We start from the raw sequence: 19503 nt of genomic DNA, 5'->3' as shown, positions 1-19503 counted from the left end.
GGATATACATATATATATATATAATTATTCAATTGAGTTAGAATTCAACATTTTTATGAATCAAGTTAAAAAAAAATATATTAAATAAGAGAAAATATGCAAAAATAAGATGCGCAATCGTCGTTGGGATTATTTTCTAAGATAATGAAAATTCAAAGTCAAAAAAAGGAGCGGAAAAGGGAACATCAAGAAAAGAAACTTGCATTTATCATCATTCTCTCTAAGATTTGCTGTGTTTTCAAACGGAGGAGTGTCTTTAAAGAAAATTTGCACCAGTAACATCTGATGGTAATGGACCCTTTCTTTAATTTATTTTTTTTTAAGTAATGAATTTGAAATATTTTTTTAAATAATATTAAAATAAATAAATGAAAAGACTTAAACAAGAAAATCAAGATATGAGCAATATTCCTTTATCCAATAATAAAGTGAGACCATCACTTTTTGCATATAATGTTTTGATTCATCAAGCAAGCTTCCCTCTTAAAAAAAAAAAAATTCTTATTTTTACATAAAAAATTGTGAAATTTAAACTTATTTAGATATTAGAAAAAAATTGACTTACATAAACTTATAATAATAAATTTATCACCAATAAATTTAATTTAATAATATTAAAATCATCTTTAAAATTATAAAATTTTAATATGAAAACTAAATCAACTGTAAAAATAGTAATCATTTTATGTAGTTAAATGCTACCATAAATCAATTTTCATGATAATCCAATTTAATATAAAGTATTTATGATAATAATAACAAATTTATAGAAAAGAATACAAGAACTATAATCTCAAAATTAAAACTTTGATCAGCAATGTAAAAATGCAAACCGTTGGTTGTCAATACAAGCAAATGGAGCGATTTGAAAAGCTTAAATGAAAACGCTTTTAGAAGAAGAGAAAAAGAAAAAAAAAAAAAAAAAGTGACTACCAATTAGATTATTAAGAAAAATGTAAACCTCTATTTTACTATCAGTTTCAACAGGAAATGATCTATATATTATATATAATCATATTTTCTGTCAAAATCAAGAAGAAATGACAAACTTCTTTATATATTATTTATAATCATATTCCAGTAAATACTAAGGAGGATTTCGGGTGCAAATACTCAAGAGTCAAGAAGAAGCTTCTAAAAATGGGCCAAATTTCTTGGTTTCAATATCGTCATGATTAAACAAAACACTTGAGCCCTTGAGAGTCAAGGTCGCGACCCAATGGCCGCCACGTTTTCACTTGATATTTCCTATTTCCTAGTCCTCTTAGAAAATTGAATGCTATATAAATGCCACCAACACCCAACAAGATTTAATGGTTTTTTTTTTCTTTGTATCGAAACAAGATTCAATGTTTTTGATCCCTCAGTCAATGACGAACCTTTTTTTCTTCCCTCCAGGAAACTTCCTGGTTTGGTTTCGCCCTTCTCCACGTGTACCCATTCAAACTTATCTATGTTTTCAGTACGCTTGTCTTGAATTCTTCTTTTTTTTTTTTTTTTTTAATTTATTTTATTGGATATGAAATGTCAACAGATTCACTCATTCAATAGCTTAGTTATGCGGCCACCAGATTCTATTGACCATCGAGTTAATATAAGTTTCTAAGCGAAAGCCACATCTAAAACTCATCTTCTTTATGCAGGCAGATAAGCATGGAAATTCAGGGGCTATTAAAGATTCCATTCAAGTTCAAATGCTTCAGATTAAGATGCTAGACAAGTCTAAAGCGTTTTCTATGAAAAAAGAAAGGTGCCAAACCCTAGAGGAAGGGTTTGTTGAAACACAAATTTATGGGCAACTCCAAGATACGCTGGTATCAATGAAAAATTGCTACATCTGATGTACAATAAGAAATTACAGAATGATGTATGCCGAATGTGCACTATATCCACAGGTGGGATCAATCTTTTTTGTTTACCAGTGAATGAGGAAAGGAACAAAAGACTACAAAATTCTTGTATAACTAGGATACAGGAAGATTATATTTTTAGGGATCTGGAACTACCATCAACTGTCCCGCTAAATGAATGACCGTAGAATAGAATAGGCTACAATAAATTGTATAATGCGAAGAAGAATATAAAGCTAATTACAGAATAAGAATTAGTATAGTCATATGGTGATGCAGCTGAACTATGAGAGTTACTCCTGCCCTCTTTTGTTGATTGAGGACTAGAATAGTTACCAAGTCCAGCAGCAACAGCAGGAGGCACGCTGGAAGCATGTGATTCTATTGGGAACTTGTCATAATCCTCAATGTCATAACCTGTAATAAAGGCAACAAGAGTGATTACTTATTAAAAACATCATGTGAAAGCATAGAGGGACATATGAAGCAACACCTACAATTAGTCTTTTTCCATCCCAAGACAAGTTTTTCTCGATCAAATACAACACGGTAGCCAGTCATAAAGTTTTCTGCAGAGGCCAAGAACTTAGATAAGTGCATTAAAAAGAAGATAATGGTTTCTTATTTTCAGTCTCAGAGATGGTGAAATTTCTGATAATGGAGGCATAAAAAGGGAAGCCTAAATTCAAGAGAGTAGAATTTATCCTTCACTGGCCTATCATCATTCTCTTTCATCATGGAATGCTAGGCAAATTTGTTAAAAATTTAAGATAGTTTAAGTACAGTTACTCTATTTGATGTCAGTACTCCAACATTAGCAATTCATTTCTATTGATACTATTTAGCATGTAGGCATTCTTACTCATAAATGCATATCAAACATAAAACACTTACGTCCAATTATATTGAGTTCAGTACTCTTGACAACAGCCAAGCAATATACAAGTTCACTCTGCAAAGTAATTTGAATGAAAAATATTTACTATCAGCTTCAGTATAAGCAACACAGATAATGATGAAAAGACAAGTATAAAATATTACCAGAGTGGATATGACAACTATTGGATCAGATACAGCAAAATGGCTTCCTCCTTTCATGGTTAATCTCATGCTCGGTATCAGACTGGCATTTGCATCAGGACTGCACGTGTTCAATGATAAAAGACACAGTTATAGCGGGAAAAGAGAGTACAGAAGGGAATTACAGAAAAGCCTTCGTTGTATAACCTCATATCATAACAATATTCAAAGGGGATCCTGGGATCAGGCGGACGAAGCCTGTCTTTTGCCTGTGAATGGAACTGCAAAGGAACATAAAAACTTAATTCATGCACTTGATACTCATAGGCTAAGTGAAATTGATCATCAACATTTGAAGGCTTACGTTCTCTGAAACAGTTGCATAGGCTGGGTCAACCAAGTATGTAAAGGAGGTCCCAGAATCAAAAAGAGCTGTGAAATCAGCATCCACTAATGTTGTCCCTACTCGAATTTGAGTCACAGTAATATTATAGGTTGGCCTGCAAAAACATTCCAGACATAAGATCTAGAATAACCAGCTAAAACCTTCCATCAAGAACAAAAAGTACAAAAAAATACTGTCAAGTAAATAAGAAATTACCACTTACTGTGATGGATTCAGATTGAATGGGGTCTCATTTTGGTCAGGACTGCCTTTGTCCCCAAAACTGATCCTTCCAACTCCATCAGATCCAAAACACATGGAGAAAGAATCAGCTGCTAAACCTTGCCTAGATAAAATGCTAGGAACTGAAATCTGCTCCATGCCGAGCCCAAATAAACCATTGGGAGCTGCAGTGTTCAGAAATGAACCACTCTGAACCTGTCCACAACTGCACAATTCATATCACTTTTTCACCCAGTAACATATGATAACAAAGCTGTGATCAATTAAGGTGCTCAATGCTCAAATCCATAGTTAAATGGAAAAGAGTAACATACCCAAATGTGATATATGCTTTGACAAATTCTGGATCACTGTCTTCAGTTCTTAAGTGCAGAACATCCTCTACCAAAATTCCAGAAGTAGAAGTTTGAGCAGAGACGTAAGAGACCATGTATGGGCAACTGCTGAATGTTCCAAGGCATCGATTACGGTGCATGCACAAATTGTTGTTGCAGGTGACCCTTTTGCGTGTTGATGATTTTTTGGGGTTGTATATGCTAAGCTCAAAATCCTGCAGAGTAAATCATATAAAACATGAAATCAATCATGAGCACAAATAGCATTCTATTTAGAGCACCCAAAAAAAAAAAAAACTGTTGCAGCAAAATATCTTTAACTGCTATTCCAGTCTAGTTACATTTTTCTACAGGAAAGGTTCAAAAAAGAGGAGGCGTATAGGACAGGATTGCAATGTGACTTCAATAGCTTAGTCAACTAGATGAGTTTTACATATGCACCACGTGCCCAATTGTTAAGAGTTATGAATTGCTGCTTCAGTGGAATCACCTCTAGAATGAGCAATTATAGCTCAGGTTTAAAAATTTTCAGCAATGAGCAACAAGTTTAATACTGATCCAAATTGAATCAACAAAGTGTGCGAGGCCCTAATCACTAATTGCTAATATAAAATGCAAGTGTGATGCCAAATATCAAATCAAGAACACCTTAAAGACAGAACTAGAAGTTTTTTTAATCAATAAAGGCCTTAATTAAGCAACTTTTGTACTCATCTTGGCATCGTGTTCACAAATACAGTACACAGAATTAACAAAATTCACAGGGACAAAAAATTGATAGGAAACACATACAGAAGCATAAGCAGCGCCCTGAGTAGGCGCACATTTGCTGCAATCGCAAGGCACCCAAAACAGATCACTTCCCGTATCAAGCGCCACCATAAACTTTACTCCTGGCGTACCCAATTCCACCGTCGTGTAATGCAAACTATAACCCAAGGGGAAAAAGTATTAAAAAATGCAAAACGAACAAAAATTACACTATCAAGAAAACCAAAATCAAAATTTAAAAAAAAAAAAAAAAAGAAACATACAATCCCAAAGAGCTAATTTTAAAAGTGGAATTCCCGTCTGAGAAAGCGAGCGGCGCGTCTAGATTGGAGAGTTTCCGGCCACGTAGAATCTGATCACGGTGGGCCAACTCTGCGTAGTACTCGAAACTTGCCTTGGATGGCCATTTTCCTACTGGGAAGTGATTATTAGCGGAATCAGCCCAGTTCTTGAATGAATCAGAGAATCGGTGGTGCATCTTGAAGGTGAAGATGCGGCCATTAGAGCAGTGAGGAAAGAGCCAAATCGGGAGAAAGAAGAAGAAGAATTTCAAGAAACAAAGCATAATTCGTAGGATCACCTGAGAAGAAACCCTAGGAAGATTAGCATTGAAAAGAGAATTGCATGATTACAATCCCAGATCTTGGATTCAGTTTTACTGGGGGAACAGAGTAGTAAGTTTGTTTTTGCATGTGGTGATGGTGGGGTCCACTTTGGCCTTTTCTTGGGGTGGTACGTGGCAGTTGGGGAAGTTTTGGAGCTTAAAAAAAGGACGGCTTTTGAAGTCTCTCTTTTTTGACCGTTTAGAGTAGCGCCAGAATTTTGGGTGATTGTGATCGGACGGCTCAGATCAAACATGAGAATGAAGTGGCAGGGTCCACGTGGAAATTACAGAGCCACGTCCAAATTAAAAAATATATATAAATTAAAAATTTGTACTTTATAGTCTCACATAAGACAAAATGGTCGGCCCATAAATGTGACATGACAGAAATTCTCAAAAAGCAAACTTGATTAGGAAGCCCTTAAATTTTGGATTTCGGTTGATTAAAAAAATTATGAGATCTGCTTTTAAAATTTTAGAGTTGGGTTGATCGGTTCTGATTTAAAAAAATAAAAGAGTTGGGTTGATTCGGAGCCTTCAAATTTTGAGATTTTATCCATCTAATTTGATTTATCTCTACAATTATGAAATTTATTATTTTATATTTCAATCATGATTCAATAAAAAAAATTTAATTTTTTCTCAACAAATTTACAAATTTTAAATATTATTATGAATTTAATATTTAATAAAGTTAAATTGTGAAAAAAAATCATAAAGTCAATTTTAATTTATTTGATATTAAGATTTTATTATTATTTACTCTTAAATTTTATTTATTTTGTAAAAAATATTTTTAAATTTTTTAATATTTAAGATATTTTTCTATTCTCTAAAAGAAAATTTATTTTTTAAATTTTAATATTCTTATTAAGGTGTAAAACTAGTATTATCAGTTTAACTTTATAATTAAATAATATATTTAAAAAATATTTTTTTATGTATAAATTATTTTACAGACAATTTAATATAGAATGCAAACATTGTGAATTGGCAGGATCCAACGATATGTACAAAGGTTAAAGAATCTGTCCATCTCATAGTACTTACAAAAGAAACCCACAATCCATGATTGGGTTAGGAGAAGAAAAAAACACTCATACCTAATTAATCAATGCTACAAAAAACCAAAAAATGGTATTTTCTGGCGTAAGAAATCCCATTTCATGGATGATACTCAATTGTGGTGATAGGATCAAATAGGAGAGGCAGAGGTGAAGCCAAACTTATCAGAAAGCTTGGTTCGTGTAAATGGTGAAAGAAGCTCCATTTGATGGATAAAATGCACATCATGAACTAATGGATTTTCCGTTCTTCCTGGAGGGGATCCTGAGTAACAACATGGTGAGCACCCACTGCATATGGATTCTCTACCATCAATTGCCTGCAATTTACTTGCACACATTCATCCCAAAACCATTAGGACTAGCAACCCTTTATCAAAATTTTCAATAAGAAGCTATACTCTAATGCTAATGAAAAAGAAAATTACCAACCTTATCAGTAATCAGGTTCAAAACTCCACTCCTTCCATCAGAAATTTGTTGGCTGATTATGAAGAACATAAACGACACGTAAATAAGGGCTGTGATATATACATTAAAGAGGAAAAGAAACATATGCATTAACAATAAACCTGTGTTTGCTACATCTGAGGGGTCTGAGAAATTCAGGTATGGTAGATCCAGGGCGGCGAGGCTTTGGGCAGAGGGGTTGGTTATTGCCTCGAAAGCCAAGTTTGGTTGGGTCTGAACCTGAATCAACGAAGTTACTTTTGACTGGTAGATGATGCATGGTCTCTTTCTCCCTCATAAACAAAGTCACAGTAAGCAACAGAGAAGTAGTAACTCTGTGGTGAGTTGTAATCCCAGTTTTATGATCATCTCTTTAGCTCTCATTGAAAAGGTAACAAATGAAAACTACCCATTAATTTAAAGATTAGCCACACTATTATAAGAGAGAGAGAGAGAGATAGAGAGAGAGAGCTGGAAGTGAGGAATCACTCCAAGTGAAGGACACACAGCATTTGGTTGGCTAAGAGTGAAAGAAGGATAGTGGGGTCTTGACTCCTAACTATGCTCTATTTCGCAATCTTGCCTACAATTCATTTGGTCCAAGTATTATTCCCTAATAATCTTGCTTTTTTTTTTTGTCTTTTTTATTTTTTGCTGGAATTTATTATGTGCATTTTCAACATTTTCTTTATTAGTTTTTTTTTTTAATTTTTTTTATTACACACTTGTTCATTTTTTTTTTCTTATGTAATGTAAATGGAATGACCCATCACATTTGGAATATGCCCAGGAGATTAAATTGAAGTTTAAGAAATTTCTCAGTTCTTGTTTATTTTTGTTATCAAATAATAAACAAATCTTAACGAGCTTTTACATTAACGTTGGGCGCAGATGCAATTGCTGTTCAAAAAGCCAAATTCTTGTCTTGAAAATTAGCCTCATAAGAAGTCCTACTGTTTTGGGTACTTCAATGGATAGTTCAATTCCCCTAGAATTTGGGGCACCATGAAACGGTGTCTTTTTGAAAATTTGAGCTGCATATTGCAATTAGAAATGTAGGACCAAAGTAAGTGACGTCCAACAAGAGGACATGTGCCGTCTCGATTCCAAGACCAGTTAAATTAATATTTTATTCCAGTCATACATTACAGCACATAAACTGGAGCGTCCAAATTGAGTCATGTTTGCACTAATCACGCATTTTGATTTTTACTACTGCACATAAAAGATTGCTGAAAAACAAATTGGCCATAATGCCTGATGACTAAATCAAATCATCCTATCAATCCATTTAACTGCGAACGCACCTCCACTCAAATATTAATAATAATAATAATAATAATTTATTATATTATTCATAAAGTTTATCATTATAATACTTTAATCTATATATTTTAGAAGATGGATAATTTAATTCTTAAAATTTAATAAAGTCCATTTTTTTATAAAAAAAAAAAATGAAAAAGCTATAATACCTTTATCCACATTTTCCTTATTCTCCTTCTCTTTCAAAAATCTAAACTATTCACAGCCCCAAAGTTCACTCTTGTCTCCACCGTCTCTCCCCCACCTCATCCCACGCCAACTCTCTATCTGCTTACCCATCCCATCTTTTATGGCTCACTATAGTCACTAGTGTCTCGATTTTGGCATAAGAGATCGCATGTGTTTGCTGCTAGCCATTCATGCTCTGAAAGTCATCTTCGCCTCATTGGTGCCCACCGCCGCATGTCCACGACCCAAATCCCAAAGGGCTTATCTTTCGTAACCTTCTCTGATGGTTTGTTCAGAAGGGACATCAGTTTGATTCAAAGCATTGGAGTTTCGATGGGTGTTAATAATAGGATTTCAATAACGATTGCTGGGTCTATTAATTTTTGTCATTTATTCAATTTCTAGTCGAACTGTTTAGATTTTAAGTCGAAATGGGTGAAATTCTCAGAATGGTGATGGAGAGTTAGTTTGCAGTGAGCCGATCGGATTTCCTCGGCGGTGCAATCTCGAAAGCGATCTATCTCCCTCTGTATTCTTGATGCTAGGCCTCTGCTTCCGTGTGCTCTACCTTTTTTTTTCTTTTTTCCCTTGACTCCATCTTGGTCCTTTTTTTTCTCTTTCATTCAGACCCAACAATAGTAACTGAATTTAAATTTTGTAATTATAATCGTTGATTTGCATATTCTTTCTGTTGTTTTTTTGGCTTATTTGTATAATTATGTAATTGAAACTCATATTGCGTTGCTGGGAATTTGTTTTGAAATTGAAATTGAAAACGCATTTATGGGAATCGTTGCCACGAAACGCAGACAGCAGAGCAAGAACCGCAGCACAAACAGCAACAGGAGAGAAAAACAGTAGGAAGAGAGAGAGAGGATAGTTTAGTAGTTATAATTTTTCTCTTGTTAGACCAAATCAAAGAGTTTTGACTAACAGAATATTTCATTTAAATTGGATGAGAGTAAAGTGTTTAACAAAAGTAAATTACAAGAATTAAATCATCTATTTTTCAAAAATATAAGGACTAAAGTGTTAATAATGATAAAACTTAAGACTAAATAGTAAATTATCCTAATATTAATAAATTATCCATCTACCATGTACCAGCACAAGTTTCAAAAGTTTCCAGCCTAACTAAAAAGCCACCACCTCTTCTTATTTTAGATAAAGCTTCAAGTAGAAAGCATGGCCATGGGAACAATACCAATCTAGATGAACGCTGCTGTGATGCCAGGTAACAATTCATTAAAGAACCAAATAGGCAACTGATTTATGCACATCAGCACAACGCAAATGCAAAAGAAGTTCATTTAGTTGTTTGATCAAATTATAAAGTCCTTTTCCCTATACAATTATGTAGAAACACAATGTAGTAGCAAATTCTAAAAAGTTAGAAGCTAGTTAGAAGGGGGGATTGAAAAAGAAACAAAAATATATGCAAACCTACACAAACAACCAACATGAACACCACAGAAGATTTTTGCCTCTAAGAGTAATGGATATTCAACTAATACTGAACAGGGGTAAGATTCATATCATGAATTATATGTATCCCAGTCAAACCTGGGTTGTGAGAAAAGCTCATAGTCAATGGGTCCATCTACAATACTATCAACGGTCTGGATGCCTTCTAAAAGAGCTGATTGAAAACCATCATTATCAGAAGGCAATAATTTGTACATTACTAACAATCCAAGAGTGAAAATGGCCTGCAACTTCGTGGAGTCTCCATGGACTGAAAAGAATAAAAGCATTGAAAGAAGGAATAAATCAACACAGAACCGCATGATACACAGTACTGTGTCCATCAACCTCCCATCGTTGCCTGCAGGAAATCCCCGGACTCTATATATAAAAAGAAAGTTGTACTTGTCAACCACATATCTATACCCAAAATAAACTGCACCAACAGGGACCACAAGTGGAGCAAATGACGAATATATCATGGTCAGGGCAAATATTGTCAAATTAAATGCATAATATTGTGCAAAATCAAATTTCTGCTTGGGAATGGGAGAGGTTCTGCTGATTGGATATTCAGAAAGATTTTGTCCCTCTGGATCAATTCCATTAAATCTGGGGGAGTCAAACACATTCTCATGCATCAGTGGTCTCTGAAGACTGTTTATCATCTGATTTTCCAGGGGGTACTCTTCGCTTTGCTCTGGCACTAACTGGAGCATGTCATTCTTCCGAAATTTCTTGATCTTTTTCTTTATCCAAGGGATTGGAGCCAATAGATCAAAAGATATTCCTAAGAAGGTGCTTGTGATTAAAAATGCAAGAGAAGAAAGGCATGATCTTGACAAGAATGATGCACTCATATATTGCTCAATCCTCTTGCAATCTTCTCCATCCAAATAACACCTACCCATCTTCAAGATTGCACTTTCCAAAGAAGACTCAACCAGAGCTCTCAATAGAATAAGATTTACAAGGAAGAAGCAAACCATCTTTAGAAGTGCAGCTCTTTGCTCCCCAGACACAGTCAGATGACGTTCAAACTTGGAAAGATAAGAAAGAGCTGAAGGAACTACTATATACATGCTCACAAATACCATGACATTAGGCAAGAACTGGAAAATCAGAGATGCAAACCAGCTGGAACTTTGCACCCAGGCCAACCATGATTGAGCATTATCCATTGCTTCTGCATTAATGATCCGGCCAGCACTCGTCAGGGCAGTTATAACCGCAAGGGGAGAGCTAAAGAACAAAAGCATCAACAGTAAGCATGTGTTTACAAATGATCTCCGAAGCTTCAGTGACAGCTTTGTCGAACCCAAATGGTTCCAGTAAATATCTGTTGCCAGTGGGGCTCGTTCGACTTTCCATTGGTTCCTTTGCAGCCGCAACTCCATAATAGAGAAGAACTTACCAAAACGCCTCATCTTCTCATTGCGGAAGTCCTGAACAGCTTTATTAGCTGTATAAACATCTTTAAAAATCACAAATGCAACTCCTGCACTTGGTGCACGGCCTTCTTTGTATGCTGCCAAATCGGACTCTAATTCTGCTCTCATTTCTTGTAATTTCCTCAACTTCTCTTCATCTGTGTAACCCAATCCATCCATCATCTGATCCCACATAATTTTCACTCTTCCACACAAATAAATCACCCAGCCCCTTAATCTCTCCACAAAACCCTCTCCCATAATGTCATTATCACTCTCTTCAGGCAAAAGTCTAGAGTCAATTCTAGCAACTAACCAAGTAATTTCATCCCTCACCCTAATCAACTCAGAGGCTAAATCATCCAATGTACACAAATCCATAGGAACAATAACCTTATAAACCTTACCAGGATACCTATGTTGAAAATACTCGAGCAGTACAACCCTATCATCCCCCAAACTCTTAGGCAATCCCTGTACCATGATAGTAAAAATAGCAGTAGAATTCGCATTTGGGTCACTCAAATTCCCATTTCCATCCCTAAATCTAGTTATTTTCAGCCTCTCTTCAATGACAGACATACCGAAATGCACTAATACAACGACAATAACAACAAACAGAAAATGAATCCACAGATAACCCGAACCTTTTTCGATATGATTTATCGTCGTCTTGGAGAATTGGTCATCAAGTACGGCAGTTCCAGCGTAGAGATTCAATGGAAGAAGAATACAAATTGATAAAACCGCAATGGCAAAGAGCGCAACAAAACTTCCGCCTTCAATTATGAGGAACTGGGCAGCGTCGGCTCCACAGTGACGGGCGATCTCTCTCCCAGTTGCATGCCAGACGGCGAGAAGCTTAGCAGCGAGTGCAGAGGGACCAGGAATTCGACGGTGGTCGCTGCGAAGCTTGACGAAAATAAAAATGAAGACACAGAAGAACAAACCGATGGCAGAAATATTGAGAAGGTACTGGATGTTGCCGTACCAAGCGCCAGGGAAATCAGTATCAGAGTCGCCGGAGGGGGAGGAAGAAGGAGGAGAAGAGAGAGAGCGGTTCATCGGAGAGATTGGGGAAATGAAGAGAGGTAGGTCCATAGGGAAATTCGAATCGTAATCTAGGGTTTATGAGAAAACTCGGAAGGTTTCCTTCATGAGGTGGACATACAAGAAAGAAAAGTAAAAGAGAAGAGAGAGGCAAATAAAATACGAATGTCAGATGATTTTTCTTTTTCTTCTCCTCCTCTTGTCTATTTGTTCTTTGGACAGAGAGAAGGGGAGAAGTGTTTGGAAGGGAGGCTAACGAGACAAAGGAAGGCGACACAATTGTAGTGGCTCGCTGTCGCTGACGCTAGCTGCCAGAATGAAAGTAACAGAGCCGGGCTTGTTTTTCACTGAAAAATGGCCTAAGCCCAAATGGGCGAGCTAACATTTTTCCATCTTTTGTGTTGACATCTGAGCCCAAATCAAAGAGATTGGATCTTGCCTCTCGTTCTGCTCAATGTAAAACTCAATTATATAATTACCCTAAGGTCCTGTTGAACAACAATTTTTCAAGAAGAGTTTAGTGTTTTGTCTATAATCAAAACACTACTTCTCTTATTTATATTATTTGATATCATAATATTTATATTAGTATCTAGAGATTGAGAGAGTGATCCATAAAAAATTACTCCTCCTGACTTTTAAAAGTTGAAAGAGCATTTTAGTTATAGTTATTAAGATTGTATTATTATTTTTATATTTAACAGTTAATGAAATAATTATTTTTATTTAATACTTCTTCTTTAATAACCATATAAAGTTATAAATAACTAATCACTAATGATTAACGATTAATAAAATAACTGATATTAACAAAAACAATTAACGATTACCAAACCGACTAATATTATAAAAAAGTCAACTCCATGTTTTGAAAAGTTTTTGAAAGTGATGAGTTTTACACCATTAACAGCCAACTAAAAGTCTTAAAAATGATAATAATAATAATAATTTATAAGAACCCAATCAACCAATAAGATAGTAGCTTAGTAATTAAGTATTTATCTAATAAATTTAAATATTATTTGTTTTTTTTTTCATTTGATAATTTATCTTGCGAGAATGTGCAAAGAATGAATTAATTTTTCATGTAAAATTCACATCCTTATCATCCAATTAACTATGTTATTTGAAATTCTATATACAAATTTGTTTTTGTGATCACATTCACCCTCACCGGCTACTATGACTTTTAATGTAAGGGTGACAGTGAAAGAAATCAATACCAACTATGAATAAATTAATTATATTAATATTCGTAACTAATTGTTAAATTTGAAGTAGTCGATCAAATTGATTTAATTGAAAACTGAAATTTAATTCGATCATTAAATCTTTATTATCAAGGAATCAAGGTCAATTGATGTAAACCGACCCCAGTAAACTAATGAACCGGAAACCACCTGGGATTGAAACGGATTTCTGACTGACTTAACCAATAAAAAAAAAAAAAAAGCCATTGCTTTCAGGGTGTCCAAGGTTTGATCCTGTGACTCTGAAAGAACAAATTGTATGTTTTTAAAATTTATATAAATTTATTTTAATAATTATTTATATAAATATAAAAATATTAACCATAATAAGATATTTTTAATAATTTTATAATATTTATTTATTAATATATTGATTAAATTCTTATTCAACCGTGTTGACTGCTGATTCTTAACCTTTTGTTTTTATGCGTTGATTGATTGCTCTAATGACTAAAAAACACGTGTGTTTTTTTTTTTTCAATTAGTACAATTTATTAATGGCCCTCCCTCTACTTTGTCTTGTAGAGTGGGGTAGGCGTTGCGACATTTTCACGTTGAGATGAATTTTTGTACAAAATAAAATTAGTTTTTATATATCATCTTATGAAAAAAATAAAATAAAATAAAGCAATGTATGTATAAATATTATTACGTTTTAATAAAATTTATAAAAAAAAAAAATATTTTTTCACCAAATAAAGGAGGTTGAAATATCAAAATAAGGGAAATAGGCACTGCAGAATGATGGGCGGCATTAGCCATTTTAAGACAGGTGTTTGTTAATGTGGCATTGTGATTAAACAAATCAAAAAATTGCTTGTCACCTGCTTGCTATTATTATTGACACGTGTCTTCATCTGCCTCTAATTGGCTATGTGCAGACGCGTCATATGAGGAAAATCTTAGAAATTTCATGAAAACGCTTAGCTTTGCTTGCAGAGGTCTATACCTTAACCCTTTTTTTTTTCCTGAACCTTAATCCTGTTTGATACGAGGAAAGGGTTAGAGAAAGGAAATAAAAGAGTAATTTTCACTTTTTCAGAAATAATAAAAAGAAAATATTTATTTTAGAATTTATATTTTAATTAACAAATAAAAAATAAAATAATTTATTAACTGAGCTAATTACCCAAATTATTTTACAATATAGTATGAGTTTTTCTTTCATATGCTAGTTTTAATTTTTTATAGAATAATTATTAAATTTTTAAATATAATAATTAATAAAAAATAATTAAATTAAATTCATTGTAAAATTCTAATTATCAAAACAGGAGATTGTGTTTGCGAGGGTAATAGAATAGTGGAGCCTATGGGTGGGCATGTGCATTGCTGGCTTTAAGCCGTCTATTTGTTGGTTTTCCTTTATAGGGGACTTTTGTGTCTGCTCAGAAAAACCAAACTCAGTTTTTTCTCAATTCCTTCGATTGCACTGATCGACACAAGTCTCCTTCTCAAATTTTCTTCTTCCTTCTTCTCTAGACTACCCACCAAGGAAGAAAACATAACCGAGAAGTTAAAGAGTTCAAAACACGAGAAAATTCAACGACCCAAGTGAACTTAGCCCTTCTTTTTCATCAATATACACTTTCGATTGGATGGATCTGTAGATCTAATCCTTCTATACTATACCTACATGTATTTATCTGTTTCCTTTAGATCTCCATCCTTTTCATCTGCTGTAATTCAGTAGCTGACCAGAGACTGCGCAGATAAGCTTACTTTATATTGTGAGTTTCTCTTTATTTTTCTCTTTTTACGTTATTGATTATTTAGTTCCAAATCCTCTTCCTTGTTGGGCTCTAAACAACTTAGGAATTTTGTATATGTTGGAATGAATATTTGTTTGGTTTATGGCTTTGAAGTGTGGAATGTGGACTTAGATTTGACCCTTTTCTATTTTTTTTTTCATTTAATTCCGTTTTGTTTTATGTGTGTGTTGTTTAATATTTTGTGAGCATTTCAGCATGGGGTTATTGGTTATTTTCTTGTTTTAAGTGGATATGGATATTGGGTTTCTGATTTCAGGCATCCATTTTTCTTGGTTAATGTATTTGTTAACTGAAATCTAGGATCGAAACTAAATTCTAATAAACAATTCGTTTTAACTTGTTTTAATTTCTCAGTTTTGTTCATTTTATAGAATTTCTTTGAATCCTTTGGTGTATAGGGGGAAGACTGGTGGGGTTTGTTGGAAGGAGTGTTATTGCATCCAATTTTGGATGTGGAGGAATTGGAGGCTGGCCTTGGTGAGATGAGGGATGTTATCAAGTTTGATGAACTTTTTGAGGGCCTGCTGGCAGCCGTCCTCAGAACGTTATGCCCACACGGGTTCGGATGCAGCAGGCCGGCAAGATGGGCTCCTTTGGTACAAAGACACTGGCCAGCACTTGAGTGGTGAATTCTCTATGGCTGTTGTGCAGGCTAATAATTTACTTGAGGATCAGAGCCAGCTTGAGTCTGGTCCCTTGAGCTCTCTTGAGTCTGGCCCATATGGCACCTTTGTTGGAATATATGATGGTCATGGAGGCCCAGAGACATCGCGTTACATTAATGATCATCTGTTTCAGTATCTAAAGAGTAAGAAACCAAAGCACTTGTGGTGCTTTTCATTTTAGCACATAACTGCGCTTTCAGTTGCATTTGCCAATCTGGAATTTGGATTGATCTCTCAAATGAATAATAAAAGCTCCTCTTTACTTTTTGTCCATAATCTAGTGTCTTTTGTCATTCATGCGATTCATTGTTGAGAATCACACCTGATGTTGGAGTTTGCAGGGTTCACCTCAGAACATCAATCTATGTCTGTAGATGTGATTAGAAAAGCATATCAAGCGACAGAAGAGGGATTTCTTTCTCTTGTCACTAAACAATGGCCTATGAAGCCTCAGATTGCGGCAGTTGGATCTTGTTGCCTGGTGGGTGTCATTTGTGGGGGTACCCTCTACATTGCTAACCTTGGTGATTCACGTGCTGTCCTTGGTAAGCTTGTCAAAGCAACTGGGGAGGTTCTTGCCATCCAGCTGTCATCAGAGCATAATGTGGCCATAGAGTCTGTAAGACAGGAGATGCATTCTATGCACCCAGATGATTCACAGATAGTGGTTTTGAAACATAATGTATGGCGAGTGAAGGGCCTGATACAGGTAAAATCTTTGCCTGGAAAATTGTGGTAGATGTTTCATGCGACTGGCCCTTTATAACTCATCTTCTCTTGATATCCTATGCCATTTTTAGTATCAAATGGAAAACTTGTTTATTTGAATGCTGTGAAAATAATTTGAAGCATTGGAAGCAGATTTAATTTTTTTTCTTTAAAGCAGATTTAATATGCTGTGAAAATGCCTTCGTTGGTGTCCTTTTTTCTCAAAAGGGAACATAGGTTTAAGGATTTGCTGTTCTCTTGTTCAGTATTCATGGTGCCTAATCACTGTTGGCTTGAAAGTTGCACAGTGATAGTTAAGGTGAAGATAGAAAAGTTGATGAACTGGTAATTTCATTACTTATTTGGATAATGATGAGTATCACTTCATTGTTGGAAGTGGAAGTTCATATTGTGCAATATATGTGTGTAAGAGTAATGTTTGTTGCTTTTCTTTTTCAATGAGTTAGGAGTTAATATATAATATTGGCTTTAAGATTGAATCATACTGTTCTTTGTGCAGTATATGTTTGCGTACAAACACATGCATGATGAGTTTTAATATGTACAAATTTTTGCATCACAGGTTTCTAGATCCATTGGTGATGTATATCTAAAGAAGGCTGAATTTAACCGCGAGCCCTTGTATGCGAAGTTCCGCCTTCGTGAACCTTTTAAGAGGCCAATTTTAAGCTCTGAACCATCAATTTCTGTGCATGAACTGCAATCTCATGATCAATTTCTCATATTTGCGTCTGATGGGCTTTGGGAACACCTCAGCAATCAAGATGCTGTTGATATAGTTCAAAATCACCCACGTAATGTAAGAACTTTATTTCAGCATTGATTTGCTTTTTTGTTTTTGTTTTTTTTTTTTTTAAATCTAGATAGTATGGTTGCATAACTGAATTTCATAGGGATGCAGATTAACAACAATGCACTTTGCCTACTAGGTAAACTCTGCCGTTTTGTTTGGAGAATGAAAATGGACAATAAAGGAAATGCAAGTTACTAGCAAATATTTCAACATGTATTGGAACTTTATTTTATGAACTGTCAGTGCCATTTGCAATGTGGATGGACATACATGCTTCTTAGAATATTTTCATTTTATGTTCAATTCTTTGTTTATTTACTGAGATTGTCAAAGTAATTCCTTTGCTCAGTAATTTTAAGAGAACTATAACCTATAGTTTTGGCAGCCAGTTTTATTTGGTTTATTTACTTTTTTGGGGAAATTCTTTTATATTTTCTATTATTCGGCTATTATTCTGTTCTTGAGATCTGAATTTCTGTAAGTTACTATAATTATAAAAAATGTTATTTTTTTTCTTGATTAAATTGATTGATGAGGAATTTTATCACAATGCATGTGCTTGTTGTTGGAGGCCATGTGCCCTGCTGTACTGTGCTATTGTAAAATGGATACTGAATTTGGGGGCTTCTGTCAAGTTTTGTAAATATATAAACAACTCTATTGGGATGCTTGACACTGCTGACATTATAGGATCTCATGAAGCCGCATATGTGCAAATGTGAGGAAGAAATCTGTCATCCAATGGTTTCATACTTGTTTGAATGCAGGGAATTGCTAGGAGGCTTGTGAAGGCTGCCCTGCAGGAAGCTGCCAAAAAGAGAGAAATGAGATACTCAGATTTGAAGAAAATAGACCGCGGTGTCCGCCGCCATTTCCATGATGACATCACCGTCATAGTAGTGTTTCTCGATGCAAATCTTGTGAGCAGAGCCAGCTCAGTCAAAGGGCCTTCAATATCTGTGAGAGGTGGTGGAGTTAACCTACCTGCAAAAACCCTAGCTCCCTGTGGCACGCCAATAGAAACTCAGTAGAGCATGTATCCACTTGATAATGTTTGCCTATGTGCAGGATCGTCCTTAGAATTTCTTTGGTACTAGTTGCCACTAAGAGTGAAAGAGCAAGAGAGGAGAAGGTGTTGCCCTCTGATTAATTTTTTCAAATTTTAACTTGAGTCATGTATTTTATTTAGTTCTTGAGCACATGAGCTGAAGGGAAAAGAAAGAAATACGGGAAAAAGAGAGCTACAATGCAAGGAAGACTCTAAAAGGTTCTTTTTCTTTAGGAAAAATTTCTTAGACGCATTCATTTACTCTCTTTTCCCACCCTCTCTTGGAGTTTCTGCTTGTTGTAAATTATGTGAAACAGATGCCGCTTAGAATGAAAGTTTATGTACCTGTTGTGCTTCCATATTACAGAGTGGTCCTCTTGAATGTTGGGAAATCTTTTCTTTTTCATTTTTTTTAGGGTGTGAAACATTTGTTCTGTATTTTTCCTGTGCAAAATCGAGAATTTTGTACCGAATACCAAAGATTGAAGAACACCGCATGTTCCAAAATGTCAATATTTTCTCTTATCTCTGGGGAGTGTGGAAGATTGTTAAGGTTTAATGTTGAGATTTGGGTTGTGTCCGCTTACATGATTTAAAGCCAACTAGGTTTGGCTCTTTCTTACTTGGATTCTTTTTTATTTTATTTTTGATTTTGTAGCTAACACAAAAATGGATGAAGCAATAGTGAGTATTGATACATAAAGGAATCAAAAGGATTTGGAATGGGTTAAATTAGGCCATGTTGATTGGAGTGGTAAGTATTTTTCACTGGTGAATGCCCCTGAGAATTTGCAGGTAGGAGGGAGCAATAGCATGCTAACTTAAAATTTAAGGAACTTTACCTGCTTTAACTGTTCTATGGAAAGCGCATGCAGGCAGGTCTCCTTTTTCTGCTTTTGCAAAAGGAGGAGGAGCTGTTCATCTTTTTTCAAAGTTGCTACCTTGCGGCTTAAAAGAAAAATGATTGGGTAAATTTCACCAATTGACTTCAAATTTGGGTTAATAATCGATTTGACTAACATGAGTTCATTTTACTTGAAATCGCCGGTTTCCCGATTATAAAAGCTGATGAGGTCCATTTTAAAA

At 34.9% G+C, this 19503-nt stretch overlaps 4 protein-coding genes across 4 annotated transcripts; 1 reads left to right on the top strand and 3 right to left on the bottom strand.

Moving 5' to 3' along the window:
• Window positions 1-1807: 1807 nt before the first annotated feature.
• Window positions 1808-5287, bottom strand: LOC110647068 (aspartyl protease family protein 1). Its single transcript, XM_021800733.2, has 10 exons — window positions 4868-5287; window positions 4626-4761; window positions 3813-4048; window positions 3479-3703; window positions 3235-3370; window positions 3078-3151; window positions 2892-2991; window positions 2745-2802; window positions 2348-2419; window positions 1808-2267 (listed from the first exon to the last, which is right to left on the bottom strand). The coding sequence occupies exons 1-10, from the start codon at window positions 5167-5169 to the stop codon at window positions 2050-2052; spliced, it is 1557 nt and encodes a 518-aa protein (XP_021656425.2). The 5' UTR covers window positions 5170-5287; the 3' UTR covers window positions 1808-2049.
• A 911-nt stretch (window positions 5288-6198) lies between these two features.
• On the bottom strand, window positions 6199-7177 carry LOC110647084 (uncharacterized). Its single transcript, XM_021800752.2, has 3 exons — window positions 6845-7177; window positions 6705-6756; window positions 6199-6592 (listed from the first exon to the last, which is right to left on the bottom strand). Exons 1-3 carry the CDS (start codon window positions 7018-7020, stop codon window positions 6404-6406), a joined length of 417 nt encoding a protein of 138 aa, XP_021656444.1. The 5' UTR covers window positions 7021-7177; the 3' UTR covers window positions 6199-6403.
• A 2516-nt stretch (window positions 7178-9693) lies between these two features.
• On the bottom strand, window positions 9694-12446 carry LOC110647079 (CSC1-like protein At4g35870). Its single transcript, XM_021800749.2, has one exon. It carries the CDS (start codon window positions 12209-12211, stop codon window positions 9752-9754), a length of 2460 nt encoding a protein of 819 aa, XP_021656441.2. The 5' UTR covers window positions 12212-12446; the 3' UTR covers window positions 9694-9751.
• A 2281-nt stretch (window positions 12447-14727) lies between these two features.
• On the top strand, window positions 14728-18776 carry LOC110647076 (probable protein phosphatase 2C 46). The gene is made up of 5 exons (XM_058137623.1): window positions 14728-15140; window positions 15581-15990; window positions 16189-16556; window positions 17139-17375; window positions 18137-18776. Exons 2-5 carry the CDS (start codon window positions 15672-15674, stop codon window positions 18398-18400), a joined length of 1188 nt encoding a protein of 395 aa, XP_057993606.1. The 5' UTR covers window positions 14728-15140; window positions 15581-15671; the 3' UTR covers window positions 18401-18776.
• The last annotated feature ends 727 nt before the right edge of the window (window positions 18777-19503 follow it).

This window comes from Hevea brasiliensis, chromosome 16 (assembly GCF_030052815.1).
Source record: "Hevea brasiliensis isolate MT/VB/25A 57/8 chromosome 16, ASM3005281v1, whole genome shotgun sequence".
NCBI classification, from domain to species: domain Eukaryota; kingdom Viridiplantae; phylum Streptophyta; class Magnoliopsida; order Malpighiales; family Euphorbiaceae; genus Hevea; species Hevea brasiliensis.
This window is presented reverse-complemented; position numbering and strand designations above follow the sequence as displayed.

Bases quoted from the DNA above. Each gene is read 5' to 3' on its own strand.
- LOC110647079 (XM_021800749.2), bottom strand. From the start codon at position 12,211: ATGGACCTACCTCTCTTCATTTCCCCAATCTCTCCGATGAACCGCTCT.
- LOC110647068 (XM_021800733.2), bottom strand. From the start codon at position 5,169: ATGCTTTGTTTCTTGAAATTCTTCTTCTTCTTTCTCCCGATTTGGCTC. The intron at 4,049-4,625 runs GTATGTGTTTCC...TTTACTCTGCAG, and splicing joins AGGGCGCTGCTTATGCTTCT to GATTTTGAGCTTAGCATATA. The intron at 2,992-3,077 runs GTTATACAACGA...GAACACGTGCAG, and splicing joins GAATATTGTTATGATATGAG to TCCTGATGCAAATGCCAGTC.
- LOC110647076 (XM_058137623.1), top strand. From the start codon at position 15,672: ATGTTATCAAGTTTGATGAACTTTTTGAGGGCCTGCTGGCAGCCGTCC. The intron at 15,991-16,188 runs GTAAGAAACCAA...TGGAGTTTGCAG, and splicing joins TCTGTTTCAGTATCTAAAGA to GGTTCACCTCAGAACATCAA. The intron at 17,376-18,136 runs GTAAGAACTTTA...GTTTGAATGCAG, and splicing joins TTCAAAATCACCCACGTAAT to GGAATTGCTAGGAGGCTTGT.
- LOC110647084 (XM_021800752.2), bottom strand. From the start codon at position 7,020: ATGAGGGAGAAAGAGACCATGCATCATCTACCAGTCAAAAGTAACTTC. The intron at 6,757-6,844 runs GTTTATTGTTAA...CTTCATAATCAG, and splicing joins CTCAGATGTAGCAAACACAG to CCAACAAATTTCTGATGGAA. The intron at 6,593-6,704 runs GTTGGTAATTTT...AGTAAATTGCAG, and splicing joins TGAACCTGATTACTGATAAG to GCAATTGATGGTAGAGAATC.